General features: G+C 46.8%; 1 protein-coding gene across 1 annotated transcript; it reads left to right on the top strand.

Annotated features, from left to right (window-relative positions):
* Window positions 1-2,970: 2,970 nt before the first annotated feature.
* Window positions 2,971-11,614, top strand: MLEC (malectin). Its single transcript, XM_069758000.1, has 5 exons — window positions 2,971-3,334; window positions 5,300-5,478; window positions 5,618-5,794; window positions 6,631-6,688; window positions 8,385-11,614. The coding sequence occupies exons 1-5, from the start codon at window positions 3,148-3,150 to the stop codon at window positions 8,606-8,608; spliced, it is 825 nt and encodes a 274-aa protein (XP_069614101.1). The 5' UTR covers window positions 2,971-3,147; the 3' UTR covers window positions 8,609-11,614.
* The last annotated feature ends 644 nt before the right edge of the window (window positions 11,615-12,258 follow it).

The raw sequence follows: 12,258 nt of genomic DNA, 5'->3' as shown, positions 1-12,258 counted from the left end.
AGCGTGCAGTAATCAGCGCACATACAGAGATCTGGCAATAACCAAAAACAATAGGACGAGCTCTGAGACGTGGAATCTCTGTAGACTGCAGTACCTGATCTATCCTCACACAACTATAAGCAGCAGTGGATTGCGCCTATCAACTACCTATGCAACTCGGCACTGCCTGAGGAGCTGACTAGCCTGAAGATAGAAATACAAGCCTGACTTACCTCAGAGAAATACCCCAAAGGAATAGGCAGCCCCCCACATATAATGACTGTTAGCAAGATGAAAAGACAAACGTAGAAATGAAATAGATTCAGCAAAGTGAGGCCCGATATTCTAGACAGAGCGAGGATAGCAAAGAGAACTATGCAGTCTACAAAAAACCCTAAAACGAAAACCACGCAAAGGGGCAAAAAGACCCACCGTGCCGAACTAACAGCACGGCGGTGTACCCCTTTGCTTCTCAGAGCTTCCAGCAAAAGTTAATAGCAAGCTGGACAGAAAAAACAGAAAACAAACTAGAAGCACTTATCTAGCAGAGCAGCAGGCCCAAGGAAAGATGCAGTAGCTCAGATCCAACACTGGAACATTGACAAGGAGCAAGGAAGACAGACTCAGGTGGAGCTAAATAGCAAGGCAGCCAACGAGCTCACCAAAACACCTGAGGGAGGAAGCCCAGAGACTGCAATACCACTTGTGACCACAGAAGTGAACTCAGCCACAGAATTCACAACAGCACATCTTCCAGATGTGCCTTTTCTGGGGTGGCTGGGGGCAGATGTTTTTAGCCAGGGGGGAGGGTCCTATAACCATGGTCCCTCTCTAGGCTATTAATATCTGCCCTCAGTCACTGGCTTTCCCACTCTGGCGGAGAAAATTGCGCGGGAGCCCACGTCAATTTTTTCCGGGATTTAACCCTTTAATTTAATAGCAAGAGACCCCAAATTTGACACAGACACTTCTTACATTACTAAAGAGGAATATGTAATAAAAGAAGGGATATGAGATGGTTTACTGTATGTAAACCATGTCTCATATCCTGTTGAGTTTGTGAAGGAGATAGGAAAAGCCGGCAATTGAATTACCGGCTTTTCTGCTATCTAGTGCTGAATTAAATATAAATATATATATATGCCTCACTGAGATTATATATATATATATATATATATAGACTGTATATATGTTTTTAACAATATTTGAGCCAATGCATCCATGATATGTCCATTTTGCAAGCCTGCGAGAAAAAAATTGCCGTACGGAAGTCATACGGATGACACACGGATAAATTTGTGCGTAAAAAAACGGACTGTATTTACTTACGCCTAGTGTGACGCCGGCCTTACCATTTGTATCTGTTCTCAAAACATCATTGAAATCTGACTGATTACTTGCTTCTGATTACATCCCAACAAGAGGCCAGTGGATCAGCTAAAAATTTATCTCAGTCAGATTCTATTTGGTGTGTGGTGTTTAAAGGGAACCTGTCAGCAGGATTGTGCTCAGTAACCTACACACAGTGTCAGGTTGGCGCCGTTATACTGATTAATATGATACCTGGGTGATTAAATCAGTCTTGAGGTTGTTGTGTAATCCTTATTTTCAGTTTTGAATTAATGATATTCTCGTGTTTCAGGGAAGCCTGTGGGGGGGGGGGGGGGTCTCCATGTGGTGGTCTGATTACATATTCATAATACAGACTGCTGACGGGTCACTCACCTGCCCCCTAGTTTACATAATGATCTTGGAGGAAATGTTTTTTCCTTCTCTAGCACGATGGCGCCACCTGCGCAATAGCAGCTATCAGATCACCTCTATATACACCGATACCTGCTACTGTGCAGGTGCGGGGGGCGCCATTTCAAATGGATTATTTTATATATCAAGATAACCTGAACCACATTTATTATGAACACAGTACACATGATTATGCTGCAGCACTGGAGCCACGGCTGCCATCTGCCTGCCCAAGGTTTTTTTCTCTCCAGTATGTACATATAATATTCGTTATGTAAACTAGGCTAGGGGGCAGGTCAGTGACCAGTCAGAAGCCATACAGATGAATACCTAATCAGAGCACCACATGAAGACCCCCACAGGCCGCCCCCGAAGCACGGGCATATCCTTAACTCAAAACTGAAAATACAGATAAACAACAACCACAAGACGGATTTCATCACCAGGTATCATTGTAATCAGTATAACGACGCTGACCTGACACTGTAGGTTACTGAGCACAATCCTGCTGACGGGTTCCCTTTAATGGCAATGATGATGCTCTGTAGGTTCTCCAGACTCCAACACATACCAGCTGGAGGAGAGAAAACAACCAAACACGACGCTTGTCTGCCTCCTCCGTGCAGAGCTTCTCACCTCACATAGCTGGTGACCCTGAGCTGACGCCGGCGGGCTGTGAGGCAGGTGGCGCTTTACTATTATTTATTATTGGCCACTACCCTCTGACCACCACACGGGGCGCCGCCAGGTGAGTGACACGTGTGTTTACACGCTGACAGCCGTTACCATAGAGACCAGCTCGCTGACAGCTAGCATCCCGTCCGGCGAGCTCGTCCCAGCATGCCTGGCGGGTGGTAGCGCTGGAGCTCACTGATTGGCTGGCGGGATTGCGATACCAAGACTTGGTATTACCATCACATTTCGCTGTCTCACAATCAGTAAAATCCCAAGATGTAACATCCCTTTAAATCGGTCCCCTAGCCGGCACCTGCGCCTCTTGTCACGGCGCCTGCACCCGGAAGCCTGACTCACTTCCGCCTCATAGAACCGGACCAACCGGTTTCTACGCGTCAGACAAACCCCGTCCCCGAGGCCCCGCCCCAGTGCCCAGTGTTCACTGGAGATTGGCTCTTCCCTCTATTTATCACTTCCAGCACGTACCGCTACTCCTTTTCTCCACCAATCGCATGCTTCTCCCGGCCGGTGCCAGGAGGAAGCCCCCGGGATTGGCTCAGGAAAGAGCTGAGCATGTTCGGGTGACCCTTTGGTGAGAGTGAATGAAATGTGCGGGCTGCCAGCAGCGGCGAAGTGCGGGGCGGCCGCGGGGGCTCGGTAAGGGGAAGCGCTGCCATCAGGACAGAGCCCGGCCGGATCTCGGGTCCCTGCGCGCTCCACTGCCGGCCGCTGGCCTCTGCCGACACGGACATGCCTGGTGTAACAGTCCGGGGCCCAGTGGCCGCTCTGCTGCTCGCTACACTCGCCCTGCTGGCGGGAGCGGAGGCCGGCCTGGCTGACAAGGTGATTTGGGCTGTCAATGCTGGGGGCGAGGCCCATGTGGACGTGCACGGCATCCACTACCGGAAGGACCCGCTGGAGGGCAGAGTGGGCAGAGGTGAGTGCACGGGCTACGGCAGGTGACAGTGACAGAGCCTGGAGACATGGAGGTACCAGCTGTGCCCACCCTGGCTGCAGAGACGTGGTCCGCACATTGTGCCCCTCTAGTGGGCTCTGTAACCTGGCGCTCCTGCCAGTGATGCCACCTGCCTGTGTGATCTTCAGGTGCTGTGCCCACCCTGGCTACAGAGACGTGGTCCGCACATTGTGCCCCTCTAGTGGGCTCTGTAACCTGGCGCTCCTGGCAGTGATGCCACCTGCCGTGTGTGATCTTCAGGCGCTGTGCCCACCCTGGCTGCAGAGACGTGGTCCGCACATTGTGCCCCTCTAGTGGGCTCTGTAACCTGGCGCTCCTGCCAGTGATGCCACCTGCCTGTGTGATCTTCAGGTGCTGTGCCCACCTTGGCTGCAGAGACGTGGTCCGCACACATTATGTGCCCCTCTAGTGGGCTCTGTAACCTGGCTCCTGCCAGTGATGCCACCTGCCGTGTGATCTTCAGGCACTGTGCCCACCCTGGCTACAGAGACGTGGTCTGCACATTGTGCCCCTCTAGTGGGCTCTGTAACCTGGCGCTCCTGCCAGTGATGCCACCTGCCGTGTGTGATCTTCAGGCGCTGTGCCCACCCTGGCTGCAGAGACGTGGTCTGCACATTATGTGCCCCTCTAGTGGGCCCTGTAACCTGGCGCTCCTGCCAGTGATGCCACCTGCCTGTGTGATCTTCAGTTGCTGTGCTCACCCTGGCTGCAGAGACGTGGTCTGCACATTGTGCCCCTCTAGTGGGCCCTGCAACCTGGTGCTCCTGGCAGTGATGCCACCTGCCTGTGTGATCTTCAGGTGCTGTGCCCACCTTGGCTGCAGAGACGTGGTCCGCACATTGTGCCCCTCTAGTGGGCTCTGTAACCTGGCGCTCCTGCCAGTGATGCCACCTGCCTGTGTGATCTTCAGGTGCTGTGCCCACCCTGGCTACAGAGATGTGGTCCGCACACATTATGTGCCCCTCTAGTGGGCTCTGTAACCTGGCTCCTGGCAGTGATGCCACCTGCCGTGTGTGATCTTCAGGCGCTGTGCCCACCCTGGCTGCAGAGACGTGGTCCGCACACATTATGTGCCCCTCTAGTGGGCCCTGTAACCTAGTGCTCCTGCCAGTGATGCCACCTGCCTGTGTGATCTTCAGGTGCTGTGCTCACCCTGGCTGCAGAGACGTGGTCCGCACATTGTGCCCCTCTAGTGGGCCCTGCAACCTGGTGCTCCTGGCAGTGATGCCACCTGCCTGTGTGATCTTCGGGTGCTGTGCCCACCTTGGCTGCAGAGACGTGGTCCGCACACATTATGTGCCCCTCTAGTGGGCCCTGTAACCTAGTGCTCCTGGCAGTGATGCCACCTGCCTGTGTGATCTTCAGGTGCTGTGCCCACCCTGGCTGCAGAGACGTGGTCCGCACATTGTGCCCCTCTAGTGGGCTCTGTAACCTGGCGCTCCTGGCAGTGATGCCACCTGCCTGTGTGATCTTCAGGTGCTGTGCCCACCCTGGCTGCAGAGACGTGGTCCGCACATTGTGCCCCTCTAGTGGGCTCTGTAACCTGGCGCTCCTGGCAGTGATGCCACCTGCCCGTGTGTGATCTTCAGGCGCTGTGCCCACCCTGGCTGCAGAGACGTGGCCTGCACACATTATGTGCCCCTCTAGTGGGCCCTGTAACCTAGTGCTCCTGCCAGTGATGCCACCTGCCTGTGTATGAACGCTGTGTGGTTCCCAGACACTGAGCGCCTGTGGTGGTCTGGCATAGCCGGCTTCCCCTCTGTGTATCTGCATGTCATCTGCTGAGCTGACAGGACATTGTGATCTCTATGGCAGTGTTCAGTAACTGCTACATGACTTTAATAATCCTGACTCTGCCTATGACAACTCTTCTGGCCATCACTGAATTCCCACATGCCTTTTTTTATTCCCTCTTTCTAAAATCAGCGTCTGACTATGGATTGAAGCTGCCGATTCTCCGCTCCGTCCCCGAGGACCAGATCCTGTACCAGACCGAGAGATACAATGAAGATAGCTTTGGCTATGAGATTCCGATCCGAGAAGAGGGAGACTACGTCCTAGTGCTGAAGTTTGCGGAGGTGTACTTTGCACAGTCACAGCAGAAGGTAAGGGTGTCGTGTTCCCCGCAGTCTCCTCCCATGTGAGCGGGGACGGCTCGCGTCCCATCCGAGTCAGCAGATGGCATGTCACCTGTGCAGGCGAGTGACACCGACGGCTCATGTTTCTGCTCTGTGCTTTCCTCAGGTGTTTGATGTACGTGTCAATGGACATAATGTAGTGAAAGATCTAGACATATTTGACCGTGTAGGACACAGCACCGCACACGATGAGATCGTTCCCGTCATTATCAAGAAGGGAAAACTTACTGTCCAAGGGGAAGTGTCCACATTTACAGGGAAGCTCAGTGTGGAGTTTGTGAAGGTAACGTACCTAATTCTAGGGATCCACTGCACTCTTGTATTTTTTATTTTGGCAGCATGAACCATTCCTAGCGATTGATATGCTTCCGTTATGCAGCTTATTGCATGATTAGATGGTGTTGTAGACGTTTATGACTTTCGTGGCCATTCTGCTCAGATATTTTATTGCCGGGTGGTTTCATGGCTGTAAATACTATATATATATATATATAAGGGGGGACCCAATAACAATGAGAATCTTATTTAATTTTTTTTTTTTTATTCAAGATAAGATCTTGAAAACCTTAATCCCCTTCACAATACTGTCCATTAGATGATATGCGCGGTGGTTCATGGCTATAAATTCTATATACGAGGGGTCTCCAAAAAATGACCTGAATTGTGACGATCAGGGGACTGGCTGCTTCATCATGACAACGCACCTGCCCACACAGCATTGTTAATCAGTTTTTGGCACAAAAAGGCATGACAGTGGTATCTCGCCCCTCCGTACTCACCCGACTTATCCCCCTGCAGTTTCTTCTTATTGCCCAGAATGATGAAAAACCTAAAGGGAAAGTGTTTTCAGGACGTAGAAGAGGTTAATAAAAAATAGCTGGAGGCGCTTAAGAGTACTCAGAAGAATATAGAGCACAGAGGAACAACCGTTGGGACAAGTGCATATTATTGAATGGACAGAATTTGGAAGGGGATTAATGTTTTCAAGATGTTATCTCAAATAAATATATTTTTTTCAAATAAGTCTCATTTTATTTGGGTACCTATCATCAGGAAAATAGTCGTCTTTATGATTACAGAACTCTTAACCTTTTTTTTTTTTTTTTTCTTTTTTCTTAGGGATATTACGACAATCCCAAAGTGTGCGCTCTATACCTTATGAAAGGAACAGTAGACGGTGAGTCACGACTTGTACGCCTTTCTATCATTTACATGATTGGACATTTTTTGCGATTTCACAGAATTGCACAGGACTTAGTGTTCTATGTTATCAGTTGTCGGGTTGCTGTAGTCTTGGCCGTCGCTGTTCTCACATTGCAGGACAGTAATTGGGGTTTCAACATAATCCTTTTACAAGAAATATAACAGAGTGATAAGAAAAATGGCACGGCCTGGCACTGTGCCAATTCTGCTTTCAGCTCGAAGGCCGGATTCATCAAAGCGATGATTCCAGAGTTCTGTAGTGAGTCACTTTCAAAAGTCTGCAAACATTTTGCACCATGCGGAGTTGCACAAAAATGTTCCAACTTTTGGCTTTTTCACTCCAGTCTAGCCAAAATGGGCAGGACGTGGGTACGATGCCACAGCTAGTATCAATCATGATGAGTTGTTACGTTCCTAGCACCAGCAATCTTCCTCCAGTCACTGATTGGCGTAAGATGGTGGTGAAGAGCACGGAGGCGCACATCACTTTTTAGATGCACTGGATTCATAAAAGGGACTTTGCCAGCACAGAATGAAGCGCTGAGCCTGTGCTTGGTTTGAACAGTCATTCTGTGCTGACAGTCCTTGTAAGAGGACCTCATAATGAATCAGGAGCTTCTTATTCCAACACAGACCCTCAAAAAGAACACTTTGGTTCACGCCGGTCCTGATGAATCATTGCTTTTCTGTTTATCTGGATGCATGGACTTACAACAAAATACCCTGGGGTTGTCAGACGCTGTAGTTTACTCAGAAAAGGGATTGGCACGCACTTTAACAATTTCCATCCAAGGCTAGATACATCAAATTGGCCTGTACTCTGTCCAAATGCGAGGTTCTGGTGGAATGGGCCCTGAGTCCAAATGAAGAGAATTCACCGCACACTGTATCCGTAGTGGACCACCTGTTGGAATCTGTATACCAGCGCCATTACGGTCACACACCATTAGTTTAATATGCATGACCCTGATGAGACATCACTGTTCATGGAGAAAAGAAATGGCAAAGAGGCTTCTAAGCTCCATGTCTGTCCCACTCTCTTAGAAATGAGTTGTGTTTTACGGAGAGTACTTAGTCAGACATGCTGCAGGTCTGCATTCATCAGCCAAACCACAGCGCTAAGCGGTATGATCCAATCCTCTGTTTAGGGGATGGCTACTATGCAGACTCCAGATCCAGTCCTATTGTAGGATTTGAGATTTGCTAATGTAATATATCCTTGGTGTAACGATTTTCACTTATGTATACATTGCCACATGTTTCTATTTAGGTACTCGAGCTTGTCGTTGGTTGATTAATTAGGAAACTGTATATTCCCAAGATTTATTATGTCTTCTATATTTAAAGAGCACCTGTCACCAAGTCAAAAAAAAAAATGGCATGTCAATCTTTGGTCTTTTATTCCTGCTGCTCCCCTGAGTATTCCAGTGTAACCCGGTTACACATCTAAAACTGTTTCTTTATTGGGGTTACATTTTGGCTAATTTAATATATCGGATAACATGGGTGTTAGGCGGCCAACAGAAACAAGAGGGCAAAATCTTCTCTCAGGATTGGATTTTATCACTTTGTTTTTGAATAAAGGGAACAAAAAATGACAAAAGTGAACATTGACCTCCTCTTTGATCATATAAATGAATGTATCTTTTTATTTTATTTAATGTTCTTAGACGTTCCAAAGCTGGAGCCTCATCCTGGTCTAGAGAAAAAAGAAGAGGAAGAGGAAGATGAAGAGGAGGAAAGTCCTAGTGCAAGGAAGAACACCAAGAAAAGTGTGCAGTCTGGTCCTCGCACTCCTAACCCTTATGCCTCAGACAACAGCAGCCTCATGTTTCCAATACTGGTGGCCTTTGGAGTGTTTATCCCCACACTCTTCTGCTTATGCCGGCTATAGAAGGCCGCATGCCCATCATTTTTCTTTTTGTTTTACTTTTTCCTGTTTTGCTTTTGTTTTGGTTTTCCTTTTTTTTTTTTTTTTTTCTGGTAATTTTTCAAAATCTTTTGACAATGAAGCAGAAAGTCTCCTATGACGGAGACAAGTGGCCCTGTACAAGCAGCAGATCATTGCCTGACATTTTCATGTTTACATGGTAAATGGATACGGAGCCGCAGCCAATAAGATATCCGAACTATAACGCTTTTTGCTCCTAAATGGTTTTAGACATCTATTACATGCATTAAGGAGAACTGGAGTAGAATGAAAGTGCTGCTAAATGACGATTTCCCACCTGGATGAGCTATGGAACCATGGACACAGCCTAGAGTTTTGCATGGAGTTTTCCAGGGTACCATTTCTGCATACTCTAAATGTTTTTATGTCCGACAAGAAAATGGGTTCCAGCTCTCAAAATTCTGCAACTCCTGCCAAATCTCTGTGCGTGTGCTGTGTGTGGCAGCAGGAGATCTAACGTTCACTTTGGCTTCATCCGAGTACTCTGTGGCGGTGACTATGAGCTATGTCTGTCTGCTATGCACACAATGGGGAATATTTGATTTGCAAGCATATTGTTTTAGTGTATGGTTTATTTTCTCGTGATTGTTTACACCATGAAGTGACTCACTAATAATTGCCTTTAGCCCCAAAGACCTGCCAATTTTAGGAGGTTGTAACTCCTTGGTGTGCAAAATATTTAGATACTTTCTCCAAAAGCAGTTAATTATGGCCATCGTCATCCTCTTCTTTTTTTTTTTTTTTTTTTTTTTTTCTTTTTATTGGCTAGCTGACAGCAGTGCCACTAGTGGCTCTCCCCTTAATTAAAGGAATAAAGCTTCATTCACACCATTGAATATTTCATGCATGAAACAGAATTGAGACCGGTCAGCGGAAAGCAGGGTAATGGTTTTACTGTCGCGATTCGGTTTGTGGTTTTTAGCATAAAATACTCGTGCTTCTGTATGAATAAAGCCAGATACTGCAGAAGCTCTTCTTCACCAGATGGCTTCAATGGTAATGAGCATCTGGCAAACTGAATGCTGCAAGAATGGCTGACTAATGTGTCCAGGGGCGTCCTTACTTTCCCTTCATGTCAAGGGGTAAAAAAGATCTGTCGTTTTGATATCAAAATGCTCAATCCTTTATTCACTGAAAAGAAGTTGCTGTCAAAGTAGATTGGTAGCGGCTTAGTGCTCTCTCCCCATTGATAATGCATACTTGGCTATGTTGGGGAGTCGACGAGTAGTTGTTGGATAGTTATAAGGTGTAAGGCCACCTTTGAAACGGCTTCAAGTGGAAAAGCGTCACTTTACTTTCATGGTTATGGGTGTTTGGTGTTCATTTTTCCCTCTTGCTTTTTTGGTGCCTTTTTTTTTTTTTTTCTTCTTTTTGCCTTTTCGGTCATAGGAAAATCAGATATGTTACCCAAATGTGCGAATATGTTTAAGATTCTGTGATTTGAGATGGTACTTTGTGTTTGCATTTTCAGTTTTGAGAAGATGGCATATCATCCAGTAAGTCATAAAGGCAATAGATGCTTGATCGCAGCTCATCAAAGAACCTTGACTTCAGTGTAGTTCTTCTCTGGTGCTGATGCCAGCCAGGATTCTCTTCTCCCGTCTGTCTTTTATGTCTTACTCGAGTCGAATTAGTGTGCTCTCACCATGTTCCCCAGCTTCTGTTAGCACCAGAAATGAAGACTTACTTGGTGTCAGTTCAGTTTTTCCATCCTATTTAACATTATTGTATACTACCTGTTGTCATGTGGCCTCCTTTGTATGGAGGATGGCATATTAGCGGTACCTGGCAGTGGTTGGCCACATCCCGGACACCAGCTGTGCAATTCTGCTTTAAATTCGTGTATAGGACATTTCTAGCTCACCGGATTCTGAAATACAGGAAACATGTTTGAATGATTGATTGGTGCAACCTTTGATTTCAGGTACAATAATAATTTCATGCTTTGTGAAGTTCTATGTTTTTTTTTGTTTTTTTTTTTTACTTGAATTTTATGATGGTACTGTGTGTGTGCTCAGATAACGTTGGAGACGTAAAACCTTCTTTTCTGACCGGTGTTTTCTGCAGGGTATTGGAGCCTGTGATTTCTCCCCCCCCCCCCCCCCACCCCCCATTCATCTGAGGTGTAAACCTTTAGAACTGTCAAGTAACAAAACGGTACGGTCTCCAGGCTTCAGAATTTTTAATGATTGTTTCCATTTCCCTTTTCTTTAGGGTTGTGGATGTACGGTAGCTTTTTTTTTTTTTTTTATTGCAGTTTTTTTATGATTTGTATGCAGATTCAAAATACATTGCAGCCTTATTCTGCCATTTACACAATTGGCTTTAGCGTAGCTACACATGAGCTAATCCTTAATTTGGATTTTGGTTTAGTTTCATATTTGGCTGTATGAATTGGAGTCCGGGCTTCAGCTCTGATTTGAAGCTTGGTCATGATGGGTTACTAGCCGATAGTGAGCTCCGTTTGTCATCCACTTGGGTCAGTAGTGATTTCAGTCCATTTTATTTTGGGTTATAAAATCTGCAGCCATACTACTGTGACACGAAGCCGCAAAATGAACTATTAAGACCCCTACGATGCATATCTTAAATTTACATCGTTTCTTCCATTGGCTTGGTTTTTTGCATCAGTCCGCCATGGTAAGTGTCTAAAGTTAACTATACATGACCTATTTTTAATAGCTTAGTTTTCTGCATCATTAATGAACAGTATATTTTTTTTTTCTCTGCCTTGCTGTATGGTTTGCTTTCATGCCTTGAGTGAGTGTCCTTCTGGAGTATTCCCCATGCGCTCCTGAACCAGGAGATGCTGCAGAAATTGTTCAACTGCCAACACACCTTTCTTTTTCTTTTTTTTTTTTTCTTTTTTTTGAGGGGTTTTGTTTTATTGATCTGGAAATCTGGAATTACAACCAGTTTATAAAGAAAATAAAGTTTATATTATACTTTTCTGTGTTTTGCTGATTTTTCTGTGTAAGAACTGAACCAACAATCTGCTTAACCCTTTGTCGGAGATGCATGCGCTGTTACAGTAAGGAGGGAAATAATAACCATTTTGCTCTACTAGGTTTTTTTTTTTCTTTTTTAAAGGGAATGTCATAAAAAATCAACTATTGAATCATTTTAAATCATTTAATGTTTAAAAAAAATACCTTTTCACTGTAGAAAATATGAAACATTTTTTTTTTAACCCCTCTGTGACCTTAGACGTACTATCCCGTCGAGGTGCCCTGGGCTTATCTGACCCTGGACGGGATAGTACGTCATAGCGATCGGCAGCGCTCACGGGGGGAGCGCCGCCGATCGCGGCCGGGTGTCAGCTGCTTATCGCAGCTGACATCCGGCACTATGTGCCAGGAGCGGTCACGGACCGCCCCTGGCACATTAACCCCTGGCACACCACGATCAAACATGATCGCGATGTGCCGGCGGTGCAGGGAAGCATCGCGCAGGGAGGGGGCTCCCTGCGGGCTTCCCTGAGCCCCCCGCAGCAACGCGATGTGATCGTGTTGCTGCGGGGGTCTTACCTCCCTCCCTGCCTGCTCGAGCCCCGGATCCAAGATGGCCGCGGATCCGGGTCCTGCAGGGAGGGA

Source organism: Ranitomeya imitator, chromosome 1 (assembly GCF_032444005.1).
Source record: "Ranitomeya imitator isolate aRanImi1 chromosome 1, aRanImi1.pri, whole genome shotgun sequence".
In the NCBI taxonomy this organism is placed as follows: domain Eukaryota; kingdom Metazoa; phylum Chordata; class Amphibia; order Anura; family Dendrobatidae; genus Ranitomeya; species Ranitomeya imitator.
This window is presented reverse-complemented; position numbering and strand designations above follow the sequence as displayed.